The 18,454-nt window shown below is 40.8% G+C and overlaps 2 protein-coding genes across 2 annotated transcripts in view; both read left to right on the plus strand.

Annotated features, from left to right (window-relative positions):
• Positions 1-18,454, plus strand: part of dhx32a (DEAH (Asp-Glu-Ala-His) box polypeptide 32a) — a 141,239-nt gene that overhangs the window by 56,107 nt on the left and 66,678 nt on the right. The window lies entirely within an intron of this gene.
• Positions 1-18,454, plus strand: part of LOC133418885 (disintegrin and metalloproteinase domain-containing protein 12-like) — a 112,983-nt gene that overhangs the window by 43,465 nt on the left and 51,064 nt on the right. Inside the window, exon 4 of the mRNA XM_061707765.1 lies at positions 16,999-17,077. Within this exon, the coding sequence (XP_061563749.1) occupies positions 16,999-17,077 (79 nt within the window). The remainder of the gene's footprint in view (positions 1-16,998; positions 17,078-18,454) is intronic.

Consider the following 18,454-nt stretch of genomic DNA (forward strand, 5'->3'; position numbering starts at 1 on the left):
GGAACCTTTTCAGACGGGTTACATCCCTGTACTCACAGAGCCGCGACACATCGTTACATCGTTGCGTCGCATCCATTGGTGAACCTCCGTTTCCATGCCAACAGTCTGCCTTTATAAATGTTTGTGTAGTTGGTGAGTGTGCACTGCTGTGCCAATCAGCAATTCCAAATGTTGCCCGGTATTTAAAAATGCAGCTAAAAATCAGTCTTTAAACCTGCTGTTTTGAGTGGGATTCAGAAACTCCAGCGGTTGATATTAAAACAGCCGAAAGTCTTTATCGGTGTAAATGCTGCTATTTTAAACCAGTTATTGTGGATGCAGCTTTGTGTTATGCAGCAGATGAAGCTGATAAAAACAGGCCGTCATTTGAAAAATGATAAATGCAGCCAGACAGAGTTTAAACCTGCCGTTTTAGGTGGTAATTCTAAATGCTTAAAACAGCAGGTTTAAACTACGATGCTTGATTTATGTGTCTTTGTCAATATATTTTCATGAGTCACAGTGTTTTGGTTGGTAAGGTATTTCCAGGACTTGCCAGTGACTGCTTCTCGCATCTAACCCAGCAAAGTTGTAGAGCCAGCGTCGCACCAGTTTTCCTCTTTGTAAACCATCCCTTTCTTCACGGCTGATGGTTGAAAACCAACAATAACTCCTTCTAAGTTTGGCACTGGCTCTGACAGCACTGGAACTGCTTTGATGGAAAAATCCCATTTGAGGCATTAAGAAAGAAAATTGTAGATGCACATGTGTCTGGGAAGGAATGTGAAATTTTCTCAGTCAACCATCGCACCGTCTGGAATATACATGAATAGAAGTATCCTTAAAACAAATGCCAGCTTTGTCAGGTCAACCTGTTCCAACAAGTTCAGACCAGGAGCGGACCCAATAATTGTTTAAAACGTCTACAACAATGTTAAGATGTCGTAAATGAACAAACAGAATAGGTCTTGCTACAGTTGACGTAAAAACACATGCGTTTACAATCAGAAAGAGTTTGATTTTCATCAGAGGTGAAGCCATTACTGTCAACAAAAGAACAAGAATAACGTTTGCCAGAGAGCGCCCAGACAAAAACTAGGACGCAATGTTCCTTGAACATGCAGAAATTGAGTTATTTGGACAATAATAGGGTACATTTTGGCATCAACCAAAGAAAGCACTTTATTGAAGGAACCTCATACCAACCTGAAAGCATTCGGGTGTAAATGTCATGGTTTGGGGCTGCTTGAGTGCAATTGCTAATCGGAGCCAACTCTTTATCCTGGACTCCACTATGAAGTCTGCATTGTACCAGAGAGCACTGAGGAAAAAGTGAGGCCATCTACACAAAAATTGAAACTGAAGCAGAAATGGACCATGAAACATGAATATGTTCCAGTGATTTCACCCGTGGTTCAAGTCAAAAACCTGGATCTCAAAGCTGAGGCGCTTCTGTAGGCTCTCAGATGTCACACAGCTGAATGAAATCTCCACTGAGGAGTGCAGCGAACTCCGTACCGTCTTAGATGTCTTAGACTGGTGGACAGTATTTTGAAAAAGTCTCGTTTGAAGTTATTTCAGCCGCAGGGGAAATACTAGCTATCGGGGCGTAATCCTTCCAAGCAGGAACTGGAATACTTGATGTTAAATATGTACAGGTGGAAATAAGTAATGTGTGGTAAATTAGATCAAATCTTTGATTGGGTACCCCAATTTCTTTATACGACTGTCTCAAACAATCAGATAGAACAACTCTTGAACTGGTGCTGCGATTTTTTTTTTCTGAAGCTGTTACATCTGCAGTAATGCTCTATTTCCATGTCTGCAGACAATCAGTGGGGCAGCAGGCGCTCACATCCCTTCAGTTGATCTCTGAATGATATTGAGTTATATGTATACCATTGTTTATGTAACCAGTCAGAAGGCTGAAAGTTTGATTGCCAGGTCTTCCCCTTTGTTGGAGTGTTGAAGACACAGAACCCCACATTGGCCCTAAAGTGCTCATCGGTGTCGGAGTTCGTCCATATGGACAAAAAGTGTGTGTGGCGGGGGCACTTGTGGAATAACAAGGGCTGTGTAAGAGTGTGTAGAAATGGATGTTGAATACAATGTTAAGTGTTTTGTGTAACCTGGCTAAAGGTAAAAAGGCTCTATGAGTGCAGGTCATTTCCTGTGTGACATTCAAAAATGCTTTTATTAGCAGAAAGAGCACTTCATGTTTCAGCTTAAAGCACATCTCCGCCTCGCTCACTGTCTATAAACAGATAAAGCTTCTGAGGTTTAAAATGGCTTTAGGAGATTTTTTTGTATTGAATGAAAATACGGATTTTTTTTTTCTTTTCATTTCTATTTTTATTTTTTATTTAACCTTTATTTAACCAGGCAAGCAAATTAAGAACAAATGTCTTATTTACAAGTGCAGTCTATACTGCATTCGAGCTCCAAAAACGAAGAATAGCTCAACCAAAATTGGACAGTTAAATCCTTGTGTCATTAGAGACTACCCATGTTTGTAAAAGTGCAGATTTTGACCATGCATACGCTTCAGGTAAGATCCATTTTTGAATTAACCTAGTTTTTACTCCTCCTAATTCCAGTCCTGCAGCTTTCATCTTTTCTTCTCTTCAAGAAATAAAAAGGGTCAGTTTTCATCATCAGTCACATCAAAATCAAATAAAAAAAAAAAAAGTATTTATTTATTTGTCTAAGTTGGGAGTGCGAGGAAACCTGCCTCACTGACACGATCAGTGGTTTAAAAGACACGAAGAGAGCAGAGAACATTTGTATTCAGCTCTTAATTGTTTGATTTCTCGGAGGGAATTCAAGGTGCGAGGAAAGAGCAAGTAAAAGGATAGGAGCGTACAAGTACAGACAAGTCTAATTAATTGAGATGCTGTTTTTTGCTTTGTGAAAAGAATGATGGGGTTGATTGCTTGAATTTCCCTTGTTGCTCATTAGTTAAAGCACAAGGTTGCAGTGAATATACAGTTGATGCATGACCCTTTTTTTTTTTTTTTTTGCCGCGGGCCAGTTCCTCTGCAATGCATTCGAATTAATGGGTTTGTTCAAAGCTGTTGCATTAACATGACCCCTCTTGAAAATCACTTTTCATTCAGCCGATGTGCGGCACTTCTTCCCCTCCTCAGCCTTAACCCACATAATGATCTAAAGAGACAAACTAAGAAATTATGTGGAAAACAGACAAGGAAATATGTGAAGCAATTAATTGTTTTGAGGCTGCTTATTTCCAGTGCACAGAGTGGAATATTAATTATGTCTAGTCCATTTCCATCTGTGGGTTATGCATAATTTGTGATCTTGTGAAAGAAGACATCTACTGTATTGCAAAATATGCATAAAAGGCTGTTTTGCCCATTGTTCCTTGTTTAAGGATATCCGTCCTCAGATTTGTATCTCCACCTTAGCCCAAAGGAGCTAAATTGAACTGAATTGAATCTTGTTTGTGGTGCCGACACTATTATACACCGATACGTTTAAGTAAAGCCGATTTGTCACTCAGTATAACCTACAAACATCACTGAAAAGACATTTTAATGGGACTTGGTTTCTTTAGGGTAAAAGAGAGTCCACTAAAAAGTTTGGGACTTTAAAGATTTTGTTTCAGAAAGTTTGAAAAGTACTTAAGGAGGACATCAAATGTCCTTTAACTGATTCCTGGTTGTTCAACGCACAATGTGCTGAGTTCAGGAAACCAGACAGGGAGTGTTTGTGGTTTGCTGATAGTGTTGAAAGAACACATCTGTAATCCTGGAGCTCGCTCTGTGTGAAACCCAAATGTAATCTGCAGCTACAGCGTGCCTGCATGTGTACATGTGCTCATACACACGCCCCCGCTCAGACGTGCATAAATCACTCCGAGCTACCAGCAACTGCAGTCACTCCTGCACACTACCAGAGACACGCTTTCCCCTTCTCATCTCTCCCACAGCGCTGTGCGCAGACACACAGGCGGAGCTCGGTCTGAGGGAGATAAGGAGGTAAAGCAGATGCCTGCCCTTTGCTACGGAGGAACAAGAGCCCTGGAGGGCAGTTAGAGCTACAAAACAGGATGAAGAATCTCCACCGCAATAAAGGTGGCTTGAGAGGCTGCTCCTTTGGCACCTGGTCTAATTACTTTCAAATAATATCACTGGGCAAAAACTCCCAGCTAGAACAAACAGCCAATATGTGCAATTGTGGTTTGTATTTTCAACAATAAAGTTCAATTATCATAACTTAGTTCATTGCAATAAATAGCAATAAAAACGCTTCATATTCAATTGGACTTGAATGACAGCATTTAAAGTTGACACTGTGCAGATCAGCTGGCTTTAATTACTCCACGAGGCCTTCAGGGATCAGTGATATCATAAGAAATAAAATGACTATTTATGCCTTTTACGAAGAAATACGACAGGCTTGCCTATTTGTGACTAATTAGCCAGTGGGTGTGTATTACATTGAGGCTGACTGTTGTCATGGATACCATGTGGCGTATGAGTGCATGTGTTTGCTGTGCAGCGACAGATACTGAAGCAAGGAAAACAAACGAGAGCCAGATGTGACTTCACATGTCGATGAGTGACAACAGAGGAAGAAACAAAAGAGGGAACATGGCATCACTTTCAAAAACAAGAGCGTTTATCTGAGCCAGACCTGAACCTTTCTTCGTATCCTGTTTGAGGTAGGGGGGGGTTCTGTCTCTGTGGTCAGGTACACATGCAGCACATGCAATACGTGACCTGTTTAACATTCCCCGAACCATGTGACCTTACTGAAAACCAGGTCTTGAGGGCTGTTTAGTCTAACCCTCCCCCTTATGGATGGAGCCACAGCAATGCTGCATTTGTGAATAAAAGCAGGCAGCGCCTTTGCAGTGATTTCCATTTGTACTCAGAAGCAGAGGTGGACAGAGTACTCGACCCCAGTACTTGAGTAAGAACAAATACTACTGGTCAAAATTTACTCCGTTACAAGTAAAAGTAGCTCAGTCAAAATATTACTCGAGTAAGAGTAGAAAAGTACTTGCTTTTAAAGGTACTTAAGTATCCAAAAGTAAATGCTTTTAAATTTACTTTAAGTAAAAGTAAGAGTAAGAGTAAATTTCTTATTTTCCACATCAGTAAATTACTATATTTTTTCTAAATTAATTTAAGTTGTAAAGTTTAAGTTGTAAATGTCTGTGGTTTGTCTGTGCCCTCGTTTTTTACTCGGTCGAACTCAAACTTTGAGTTAAGATACGGCCAAGGATTTTGTGAAAGTCCCTGCTCCGAGTCCGGCTCATTATCCGACTCAGACGACTCAGGGGATTGTCTTTCTTCTCCTGACGCAGGCGTAGCCATTGTTGCGGCTCTGTCTTGACTTGTTGCGGCTCTGTCTTGACAAACGCAGGCTACTTTGGCGGTATCGTTTTGAGGAGGCTTGACGTATTTCCGCTTTACGTACATCCCAGTGGAGAGCGTGCACTGTGATAGGTCTCCTCCTTTGACAAAAACAGCTTGTGTCCAATAGGATTTTAGGGAAGAAGAAAAAGAGCAGACCTGAAAGTAACAAGTACTTTTCAGCCTTCCTAGAAATTTACTCGAGTAAAAGTAAAAATATTTGTCTTGGAAATGTATTCAAGTAAGAGTAATAAGTACCAAAGAAATCTAATACTCAAGTAAAGTACAAATCCTCTGGATATGTACTTAAGTACAGTACTCAAGTAAATTTACTCCGTTACTGTCCACCACTGCTCAGAAGTGTTTTTTTTTCCAGGTTTTTGGTTAGAAGTTTAAACTGTAATGCCCCCTGAGTTCAAAATTCCAGCTCAGAAAAGGGGAGAAACCTCACCGGCCCATACTTGCTATGCTATATAACAGTTCTGTCTTATTGTGTTCACATTAAGTCAGACACACAGATCAAATCAGTGGATGTTTGAATGTGCTTGACACGGTGTACAGCATCATCATGAATTTGTTTCGATAACAGCTCACAGTTAATCTAGTTTCAATTTGATCCCAATTCACCCGCTCATGGTTTACTACATCATCAAATTACCTAAGACTGACATATAGATACATTTTTATTTAGTCTTCACCTCATTGTTGCACATGCTGCATATTACATGGAAAGAAGCGACCTTCTGGAGCTGGTTCAAGTTCAATCTCAACCAGTTTCACCCTCTGCCCGGTTCTTTGCCATTGCTCCATCTCTTCATTGGCCGGTGTGCAGGAGGCGTTTGTCTCTCACATGTCCTCTGATGTCTTTCACGCACCGAGCTTGTTCAAGTTTAACCTAAGTTCATCACTCCAAATATCTCCATTCTAATAAACATGGATATATCAGAGGCTGGACAGCAGAACTCAAGTATGTTTTATAATGCACTTCCAAGGTCTTCACATCACAGCTGGTTCCCTATGTTAGTTGTATTGTCAAAGGCTTCACTTTTATTTGGCAGATTTCACACACAGTTTGCATCTTATACAGTTTGTGCGTTATCATCAAAAAATCCAAAGTGAGCCCAGAAGTTGTTTTTGTTTTCAAAAAGCACAAATCACATCATATCCGAGTCATTCCAGCTTTAACACGATTCCTAAAAAAAACAATGCAAAACAGCTGTGTGACATAAATTCTTCTCCTTTGTAGTTTTCACATGAAAACGTAATGTCACTCGCCAGATTGCCAGTTAATGATCATCTAGAATAATTTGGGGTTTGTTGTTTTTGCATATTCTCTTAATGTAGAGTTGTCCACAGATGCATCTTTGTCTCCTCACTTCTACCAAACTAACAGGTCCACTAAGTCGTTTCTGCACATCTGTCGGGGGAGCAGATCTGCTCGTCTCAGAGAGCAATAAAACTATAGCAGCAAGAAGGAAGTGCTGTCACACAGTCAGCAATATAACGCCTTCTGACAGGATTATACTGAGGTGTGTCTGTTTTCAAATGTGCTTTAGACTGTAACTGCTATGAGATAATAAAAAAAATAACATTTTATTGCCTAAGAAACATAAATTCAATACTTGCAGTCCTCAGCCTATCAGGATTGGGCTGCAGTGCCCGCTCTACTCCGAGAGAAAGTGCTACCTTATTTGTTTTGGAAAGGCAGGAAAAAAAATAGCATTTCAGTACTTTTATAACCTCCTGATTCCCGTAGTAGAATTACAAGAGTTTAGGAAGAACATAGTACAAAAGTCCTTCAGTTCCAGGAGGAAGTTCCTGTGGTCGACATGCAGGTTGAGTCAATGAAGGTAGTAATATGGAGGAGCAGCGCTGAACCTAGAATTTGCAGAAAGGCTACAATTTGACGGGTGTGCTGATTTCAGGTCAAGAAAAAGTTTAGACTATGACCACACCAGGAAAAATATATATTTCTCAAGTAAGATTTTTTTTTTTCTGTTGGACTGGCAGAAATCATCATGTTTGAGAAGTGTGAAAACACAATCCAACAACTTTCCTATTCATCACTCAGGTATTAGTAAGGTTGTTTTTATGTTCCGGCCTTGCAAATTTATATTATTGATCTCAACGTGGCACTCTTTACTCGTACCTATACAGTATTTACACTGTTCTCTTCCTAAATGTACTTCCTCAGCATCTCAGGACAAGACTACAGCATAAACGACACATCTGTTTTACTGGGAATCCCATCAATTATGTTGTCAGTGGCAAACACCCTTTGACTAAGATAAGTTCCCCTTGCTCTTCATTGGAGTTCTCGTGTTCCTATTTTACCTTTAGATCCTAAAAAGAAACTGGAGCCCTTCTTTAAAAACACCAGGTGCCGAACATCTAACCTCCGGGTTGAATCTCATGCAGAACTAAGATTTATTTCAGTTCCTCAACCACTAGAGGCTGGATCCAAAAGTGAGTCAATCCCCATTGACCTCCATGTTAAAATGTCCAATTTTAGAGCAGAAATGAACATATTTACAGCCTGTTTCAAAACACTATTTTGGTCTCAAGGATTTGATGAAAACTCTGAGCGGGTGGATCTTTTTTTGTATCACGCCAGGAGAATTTATATAAAGCATTACATGTATTTCTTTTTTTTTTTTTTTTTTCCTCCTTGTCTGCACACATATTAATGATTGATACCATGACGGTAGAAACCAAAAGCATACACATGTGCATTATTACTATATTTAATATATATACATATATATACGCATACATATGCGTACACATACATAAATATACACATACAAACCCAGTGATTTTTTTTTTTTTTTTTTTTGGGGGGGGGGGGGGGTGACGACATCCACTGCCAATCCAGGAAGCAGGAACACATGGAAACACGCACTGGAAATCTGCAACAAAAAACCACAAACAAAACACGAAACCGGCACGGAGCCAACCAAAACAACAACAGCAATCGACCTAAATCTTGAGATCTGATCTTTTTACATTACATGTATTTCTAATATGATTGATTGACAGGTGGCTCAGCCAGCATTTAGCCATTATAAGGTCCTCATCTGTATTCATCATGCTACTGCGTTTAGTGAAAGGAACAGGTAGCCAAAGTTAACTTTGATTGATATGTGGAGGGCATGTTACCAACATGGCTGTGCTTTTTCTGAAGAAAAAGGCTTCAAAATTCTTCAGAAACCAATGAGTCACGTGACCTAATGCGTTGACCTTTTTTTATTATATGAAAAATACTGGGAGTTTGCTTTTAGATCAGTGTCATTGACTCTCATGAGCTCTCATGAGCTTCTTATAACACTTTTAACTTGCTCTTTCTATGCTTGGGTAGCTCTTAGTCACACAACTAAGAGCTCACTTGATAGAAGGCACAAACACAAACAAGTGTTACATCAACTAATTCACATTAGGAGATTGTACCATTGCAAAATAAAGATGCAGCCAATAGAGTGTGTGACAAACCAGTGTTTTCATATTGCCGGTCCCACGCCCGTATAGATTGGGAGGGTTGCTTAAGGAAGCAACACATGATTATTCACTGTGGCATCCCCTTTAGGTAAAAGCCAGAGGAAGTGGCTTTTCGTTTTCTGTATTTTCTGTCCAGCAATATAATGATGTGTTTGTCATTAAATATTTGTGAATGTAAACGTACAGAGTGGAAAACCTATTATGTTTTGCACTCAAAGTAAAACCTTGTTCTAGGTTAACTAGCCAACTTGCGCATCGCGGGGCTGTCTGCATCATTATTTTCACACATAATCAAAGATTAGTCTTGCATTTCTGCCCTCATTCCAATTATCTTATCCATTTTTAGGGTGGCATTCATCTTCCCGTCCCTGTAACTGAGCTCCTGTGAAGTAATCCATCATGCAGACATTGCTCAGAGATGACACTTTATTGATTTCGCAAGGCATGCCTGGTCTTTACCACATCAATCTCTGGGTGACAGTCGGTGCGGTAATTGCGTGCCACCGCTGCTCATGGCTATTCTGCCGGACTATCTCACCGGCCAATTATCCACCCCGGGATTCCACACAGGTGTAAAGAATCAGAAAGACGCCGTAATGATGAGCTCAGATGGAGATAAAGACGCAGCAGATCCTATCAGTGTAAAAGAAATACAAACGATATGTTTTTCTTTGAACTGTCTTGCTCCTGTGCTGCATGCTGTTGCTCTTTTCCCCTTTCCCCTAGCTTCACTTTGCAGGAATCATTGGCTGGCATGCTGTAGTGGTCCTGTTCATGACATGCTTAATGGAGACTGGGAGTTGCACTGAGCCCAGGGTAAGCAGGGGGAATTCTGCTTCTCTGCTCCACTTGGCACTGGCCTGCAAGGCTGCCTGATGTCAGACAGATCACAGCTTAAAATACTGGCCCTCTCCCCTCGCTTCTGGAAAAAAAAAAAAGATGTTTCTAACACCGAGACAAGATTTTTTTTGGCTTGAGGGTGGTTCTCATGCACACGGACCCATTTTTTTCCCCCCACACTTTTTCCAAGTGAAACTGGGTTCCTGCCACTCGCCACATGAAAGCAGAGGGACCGTATTAGTCCCACATCGCCTCACAAGTCCGTCAAATTAAATTTAATGTACTAATTGGAGCTCTAAGATTAACTTTTACGAGAGACGTATTTCTTTGATGATGATTTAATTTGCTCTAGATGTTTATCTTTACATCTGTTCTATGTAACTTCCTATTAAATAATAAGAGCTGCTCGTGCTTCAAAGCTGTATAGTTTCTCATTTATCACACTTTACTCCAAAATTCTGTCCTATTAGGACGTCTGAGTTTAATGAGACACATTGAAGTGTGTGAAAATGAAATTGCTCCACATTGATCCAGCTTGTACTCCAGACTTTTAAGTGTAGCGTCAGTCAGTATAATGTTTATATCGAGTCAGCGAAGACTATTGTCAATTTGTCCCCCGGTGAAAAAAGCAAGTCTTTCTTTCTAAGTACTTGCATGGGAGGTTTTACCTTTTATTTACGCAGTTATACTAACAGATGGGTTATTTTTACGCCGACAATAGTGGAGAGAGACTCCCACAAGGCTTGAATTTGAAAAAGTTCTGTATATAGAGCAGTCCCGTTATCCTCACAGCATTTTGTGCTACTATTGTGTAATGTTCTCCCGATGTCTCTGATTGTATCTTCAAGCCACCCGAGAAGAGTTTTCCAGGGAAGCACTTTTTTCCTCCCTAATTAACTTTTTCTGTCTCTTCTGGGGATGTTATTACAAGACAATTTTTAACATTTGTTTTACCCGGAGCTGTTTGGACTCTTTTCTCTCTTGAAGAGTATTTAACGGGCTTGTGTGTGACTTTAGCTTAAAGGGAGGGTAAGCAATTCTCTGCACATTTCTAACCAAGAACACTTTTTGCCACATTCAGTGATTCTCCTCTCAACATCCACCAGCTGCCTTGTCTTGCGAGTACACCGTGGGAAAAAAAAAATCAAGTCATGACATCATCCAGAAATTGCATACCCTGCCTTTAAAGGGGACCTATTATGAGAACAAATTTTTTCTTGCTTTAACATATGTAAAGTGGTCTCCCCTCAGCCTGCCAACTCAGAGAAGGAGGAAAGCAACCAAATTCTGCAGTGTCTGTACAGCTGCCCGGATGAGCCGTCCAGTGTGATGTGGATCTACGAGCCGTTCAGATTCTGCGTCCGTCGTTACGTAACGAAAATGCAATTTTCATCGGTTGGCCTCCGATGCGTGAAACCACGTCCACAACTAACTCCGCCGGCCGGAGCTTCCGCCATTTCTTCGTAGCGGTGTATCGCGTCATTCAGGCAGCCAATCAGCACAGTGCCTCATTATCATAGCCCCGCCCACTCAGAATCCTGCATGGATAATGAGGTTAGAGAATGGGAAGATAAAGACATGGTTTAGAGGCTGAATTTCTAATTTATTTAGCAAAAACAATCAAAAGCTTGTTTTTAAGACATTCAAGGCCTGTTTAAAATAGGTATTAGATGCCATAATAGGTCCCCTTTAAGTCTCCCTTTGTGTGTTTACGTTTGTCATTTGGTTTTTAAACTCTTTTTTAAAAGCCAAATGCAGGATTTTTTTGCCCTGGATTGATTAATCTTTCTTATCAGACTTTAATCAATTAATAAAACACATGTTTATTTTATACAGTTTTCATACAAAACATTAAACAATCAGATCCACGGACCATCAACTTCTATTAAAAGACAATTACAGTAGGAAAATATACAAATGGTTAGTTCTGACATTCTGGGTAGTAGTGCATCAGGCTTCTGTATGAAAACATCAAATGAGCAAGCTAAGATGTTTGACAGATGCAACATGAACGGAGAAGGCAATTCAGGACAGAAAAACAAGAGAAATGGCATTTAGTCGCTGACATTCAAGTTTGACTCTCTCTGACTTTTTTCATGTTTTTCTCACTGCTTTGTCAGACCTTATGACAAGCACATCTCCTCTTTCCCTCACCTGATTTCCTCGGAAGGAGTTATTTCGGAGACAGCTACATGAAAATACGACAACCATAATTGTGAGCAGTCGCTCCACTTATGCAAGAAGCTAATAAATCCGTCTGTTTTCTGTGTTTTGAAAACAAGTTACTGCAGCAGGAGCGCAAACATATTTACCTCCTGTTGTGTCACATTTGTAGTTGTTTTTTTTTTTGTGCTTGCTCAGTTGTTGGGGAGTCACTTTGGGACTCGTGTGGCTACAATAATTGCCACAACTCTCCCTCCATGCTGACTAGCTGTCAGTCACGCTTGTTCTATGAGTAATGCATTTTAAATGGGGGGGGACATGACCCCATCCTCTCCCGATGCATCATTAACTTCCCGCTGATTGATAAACAGTGAGCTGATGAAGCGGTGTGGAGCAGGTGGCTTGTGGCTTTATGCTCATGATGTCGCTGGCTGGTGGTTCATTACTCAGCAAGGATGAGATGCCCCCGCAGGCTGCAGGGGAACCTTTTCTTCAGTGTCTCTCCACTTTGATTACAGATTGTTGCCCATGCAATTTGTGGTTCTTCTGCACGTTTTCTTTTGTACTCCTTTCTGTTATGGTGCAGGCCATAATGCGATGTTTTCAGCAGCCTATACAGTACTAGCAGTTATATTGTACCACCTTGAGGGAGGGACAGAATAACCCACAGACCTCATTTTGGGGAAAGATGCAATTTTTTAAGAACAAAATTTCCTCTTTCTTCTAATTTTTCTACTTCGTCAGACAATTCATATTCCTAATGCAGTGTAGTGGTTTTTGGCTTGATCACAAACGTGACACCTGCCATAGAAACACAAATACAGTATAAGGCCCCGTTTACACATTTACAAAAACGGATATTTCCCCCTCTACTTTTTGAAAAATTCCATTGTTTACACAAGATCGTTTTCAAAATCTCTTTGTTTACACGAACCCGCATAAATATGCTGTTAAGGTGCTATGAGCAGTCAAACCTGCAGGGGGCAGTGCAACGAGAAGCGTAAAGTCATGCTAGCCACTCAGAGTCCTGGAAAAAAACGTCAACAAATGGCACGTGTGAAGCGTTCTATTAATGCATCCATGGTGTGAAGCCTGAATAATATGTTTCCGCGTTAAATCGACGGCGTAGCCTACGTAGGGAGCGTGTCGCCGCGTAGCCTACGCCGTAGGCTCTGCGTTGGTGTAACGCGGAAACATAAATCGGCCTTGACTGCCAGTTACTTCCAAGACTGAACGAGAGTCTTTCGTTTGGAGTGACAGAGAAGTGGAGTTACTTTTAAGTGTGACTTTAGAATATAAAACAGGTAAAATACAAGACGCTGGTGATGTTTCTGTTGCATAATGTGACGTTCTGAAGCCTAAATCTCCGTTTTCCTCTGTTTAGACGCAAACGTGAAAACTGAGTTTTTGAAAATCTCCACTTTGGCCGGAGTTTTCAGAAATGATCGTTTTTGGTGACTTTGAGCTCCGTTTTCGTGTAAACGAACGGCCAAAACGCATGAAAACGCCTCCGTTTTTGCTCCTTGTAAACAGGGCCTAAGTCAGTGAGTGCTGAAGTTGCACCATTGGTCCGCAAACCAACTCCTCCAGTAGGATGTTGCTCTTTGATAATGTTTTGTTGCGAGGATCCAGGATACAAGGCAGCCATGCCTAAGCACACACACATTACACTAAGATTGTAGTTCTTTGTTGCAGGACCACAAAAAAAAACCCAAAATGGAGAACGTTCCCGCTTCAGTAGTAGTCAAGGAGGCTCTATTAATGTGCCTCCACTAGGAATGGGCAATATTTTACCGTTCCCGATAAACCGTGAAAAAAATTCCCCACGGTAAGAATTTGTCATCTCGCGGTAAAAACGATAAATTCCAGTTGATGACGTTTTTGTGTAAAGATGATTTATGGTTCTGCGTTAAATCCACGCACAACGTACGTGAAGGAAAAAAGGAAGGAAGGAAGGAAGGAAGGAAGGAAGGAAGGAAGGAAGGAAGGAAGGAAGGAAGGAAGGAAGGAAGGAAGGAAGGAAGGAAGGAAGGAAGGAAGGAAGGAAGGAAGGAAGGAAAGAAGGAAGGAAGGAAGGAAGATGGAAGAAGGAAGGAAGGAAAGAAGGAAGATGGAGGAAGGAAGGAAGGAAGGAAGGAAGGAAGGAAGGAAGGAAGGAAGGAAGGAAGGAAGGAAGGAAGGAAGGAAGGAAGGAAGGAAGGAAGGAAAGAAAGAAGGAAGAAAGGAAGATGGAGGAAAGAAGGAATGAAGATGGAAGAAGGAAGGAAGGAAGATGAAGGAAGGAAGGAAGGAAGGAAGGAAAGAAAGAAGGAAGAAAGGAAGATGGAGGAAAGAAGGAATGAAGATGGAAGAAGGAAGGAAGGAAGGAAGGAAGGAAGGAAGGAAGGAAGGAAGGAAGGAAGGAAGGAAGGAAGGAAGGAAGGAAGGAAGGAAGGAAGGATAAATTCCCGTTGATGACGTTTTTGTGTAACAAACATGGCGGATCTGAGAGCGAGATAGATTTATAGTTACAAAAGTGGATTTGAATTGGTATTTTTTTTTAATCGTCATTTTTATCGTTATCGGGATAAATGCCAGAAATTATCGTGATACATTTTTTAGTCCATACCGCCCATCTCTAGCCTCCACTAGTGTGGTTTCATTTAAAATTGGAAAAAAGGAAAAAAAACGACTTCACCTGCTGAAAAAAGCTGAAAGATTCTGGGGTGAAATTTAAATGTAACAGTCCCTTAGGGCAGTGTTTCCCAACACTGGTCCTCGAGGCCCACTGTCCTGCATGTTTTAGATGTTACCCTGCTTCAGCACACCGTGATACAAGTGGCTGTGTCATCAACAGAATTGTGCAGACCTTGATGACAAGCTAATTAGGACCATTAATTAGAATCGGGTGTGCTGAAGCAGGGTAACATCTAAAACATGCAGGACCGGGGGCCTCGAGGACCAGGGTTGGGAAACACTGCCTTAGGGCATCCAATCTTTTTTTTTACCTGGATGAACACCCTGGATTTGAGGCTAATTTGACATTTGAAAGCAATGTACTACAGATGTAGGACGTGCTAACTTATCCTTCATTGGTCAAAAGTAGTTAAAGCCCTCAAAGTGTAAATTGGTTGTGACAAGGATCTGTTTTCAAGATGAAAATGAAGAATATTCCAGCTGAGACTCATCTGAAATGAACAGAAGCCAACAGTCATAACTTGAAAACATTTCTCCATCAAATAGATTTTTGTAGTCATCTTGGATCGTTGTGAAAATGCACTTTTTGTTTAGATTTGATCAGACTGACTTAAACGTTGTATTTTTAATTCTCATTTGTGTGATTTAGTGTCCGTCAGGAAGAAATTGGTGCAATGAAAGTCAGAAGAAAACAGTGACATATGGATGACATATGGGTGTCTGCAGCCTGTTCTTTCGTGCCCACACTATTAGGCAAGCAGTGAGGCAAAAAAGTCACTCACGTCCACCACTCTGGCTTGTCTGTCCCGGGCAGATGTGGGGTTTGTGTGTCCAACCGAGAGCGCAGACCTAATTAAGTCTTAAGAAACACATCATTTTATTTGGCGTCCTTTCCTCTTTGGCCTTGCTTTGATCCAATGATTATTACCAGCTCTTTGGCTCTGGAGAGGACTGGAAGGCGGGGAAGCATTGTGTCTCATGCGGACAGCTCCCAAACAAAATAACCCCCTCCCTGGGTTGTTACAGCTGAAACTCCCAGCTGAGTTGTCAGCGGTGAGGTCAGTAAGAGAATCCAGCTGCCTGCTGAGGTTTGTTCCTCTGCTGTGGATTAGCACCAGCCAACCATCTGCCGATGTCCCGGAGTGCAGAGCCCGAACACGTGCTAGCCATATGTACCGAACATGGTCACACTGACGACTCACATTTGCTCGTACAAATACTGAATGCAAACACAGGTGCTCGCGCTGTGTGGATACTGAACCATACATGAATTATTTATTAATTTATTTCTGCTCTTGTCCTACGCTGCCCACTCCAGTTGAGAGCCCTTCCTCAGTACCGTTGTGGGAGGTGAAAAGACCTGTCAACGATATAGAAGGGCCTTTTTTTTCTTTCCTGTCTCTGTGCTGAAAGGACAGGAAAGCCCAGGCTGTCCCTAGAGGACTCGTACTATGATCACCCCTTAAGCAACTAGAACACCGAACTGATGACAAGAACAAGTGGCTACGAAAGCCCCCATTTGGTGCCTCCATGCGGCGTGCAATCTGAGCAAAAAAGAAGAGTTGAACTCTGCAAAGACTACAACAAAGACCACACCACCCCTTTTCCTAAACACCTCCCCCTCAAAAGAAATATAAAGAAACAAAATAACTGATTGCGTTGACAATATTTGTGACCAACTCAGTTAATTTGGGGTTTGTTTTAGTGATAAAAAAAACATTCAAAATCTTTAAAAAAAATAGTTTTTTAATAATTTCATACCTGATATATGAAAATTATATGCAGAAAATTATATTTTTAAGTATTCAATATATATTGAAATTAAAACACACCCAATTTTGTCTTTAACAGTTTTTTAATTTATATTTTTTGAATACATTGTGCAATTTTATTTATTTTTCGATCAATTTATATAAAACATTTTTTTTAATTCTTTTGATTGTGGCGATGATTGAAAAATGTCCAACATTTTTATCCATGATATTACTTGTATTTCATGCACTGCTACCTAGCCTGACAGTACTTTAATATGGCCTATTTCCTTATTTATTCCCATCCCCATTGCCAATCCAAGTAGGATTACTTCACTGCCAAGTCCATCTGTTCATTGTTTGCTGTTGTTGGTAACATCTAAGCTAATTATGGTTCAGTTGTATCGTGGAATGAGTTATTGATTGATATTAAATGCTTTGTCACGGTGCATGCACACGGTGCATGCACACGCTGCGAAATAGAGCAATAGAAAACATCAATGCAGTTTTTCTTTTTGTTTTTTTTAATAATCTGTTTTCTTTCTTCTTGCCCACAACTGCTTAGATCAATTTATGCTCTCCTAAAGCAGGGTGAAATGTTAAATAAATCCGATCAAACTGTTTTGCTTTCATGCAGGTGTGGCGGCTGATAGAACAGTTTAAGACGGACGTTCTGATCCTGAGCATTTGTCGTCTCTGCCTCTCGTTTCTAGGGGGCTGTTTGCGAGTAACTACACAGAAACCCATTACCTGGAAGACGGCAGTGCAGTCACAGGCCCTACCAACTTCACGGTATGTTTATTTTTAGTTTTTCTTTTATTGAAAGTGACAGAACAAACCCGTGATCTTGTGTTTGAGATGCGCTCTGTTTTACTACCGAGCATCTCTCAGGAATTTTGGCCTGCAGCTAAACTCGTCCTCTGGACACACTCATCGTGCTAATTTTAGCTTGACTGTGGAGGTAAAGTAGACTCCATTTTTAAACCACCTGGAAAATGCTCATAGAAAAGGCGTTGTAGGTGAGCGGACCCATTTACAGTGAGCAGATTCATATTTGATGTAATAAAAGCTGACAGAGGTCAAAGAATAGACTCAATTTTAGGGAATAGCTCAAGTCTTTCATAATGGATAAGCTTAAAACCCTCCCTAAAAATGGTTTGTTATGCAGGTCTGCAAGAAAATACTGAATTAGTCAACATCTAAGTGCACTTCAGAAGTCACACTGACTGTGAAATATTCATTTCATTTATGAGCTTTGTACTGTATGAATTGAGTTAGCATATCTATCTAAAATACATCAGCGAGGTCTGTTAAATGACTTGTAATTTTTCATCATCTGTGCTCAAATCAAGGCTGGTGTAAAGCAACATGCATAGTTTTTGGTCAGCTGCAGCACTGATTAGTTTTTCATGTTCTTCCTGCTATTTTCTTTCAGCGTTGTGATAAATATTTGCTCGTATTCATCAAACTCAATTGGGCATGTCCCAGAAAAAATATGTTTGAATGGTACGGTTCTGTGAAAACATCTTCCTTGGATACATAAATATCCTTTCGTGGAACGGTATTTATTTTCAGACAAAGAAGGGGAAATGATGGCATGCTCCAATTAATGAGTTTGATGGGGCTTAAGCACGTGGAGCAATATGGCATGCCTTATTTCAAGACTTTGTTCATCTGTTTGGAAAGCAATTAAACATTTCATTTTTGTTCAAAATAGCAGGAAATCATAACAATAAGCAGCCCCCGGGTCTGTGTTTGGAACGTCCAGCAGACTTATACAGGGAACGAATGCAGCTCACCGAAGACCAACCCACTCAGCAAATCTGAACAATATTTTCCACTTGAAACCGCCGGGAGAGCAGAGCTGGACCGTCGGCGGTGGGGCTTGGCCAGCTCATTACAATTGCTGCCATTCCAGCGCTTACAGACAATGAGAGCGTTGTAGCGGGTCAGCTGAGTTGGTTCTGAGAGTCGCAGTTCAGCTGCCCAACTGTGGGTGGAAAGATGAGACACATTCATAGTCAAGGAGAAGGGATTTTTATGAAAAGATGGTACTTAAAATAAGTGAAAATAGCCATTTACCTTTTCATTTAGCCCCAAATGTTGCTGTCATATGGCTCTTTGAATTGACAACAAGCAAATTCTGCTAATACCTGAGAAGAATGACGT

The sequence above is a fragment of the Cololabis saira genome, chromosome 19 (genome assembly GCF_033807715.1).
Source record: "Cololabis saira isolate AMF1-May2022 chromosome 19, fColSai1.1, whole genome shotgun sequence".
NCBI lineage: Eukaryota > Metazoa > Chordata > Actinopteri > Beloniformes > Belonidae > Cololabis > Cololabis saira.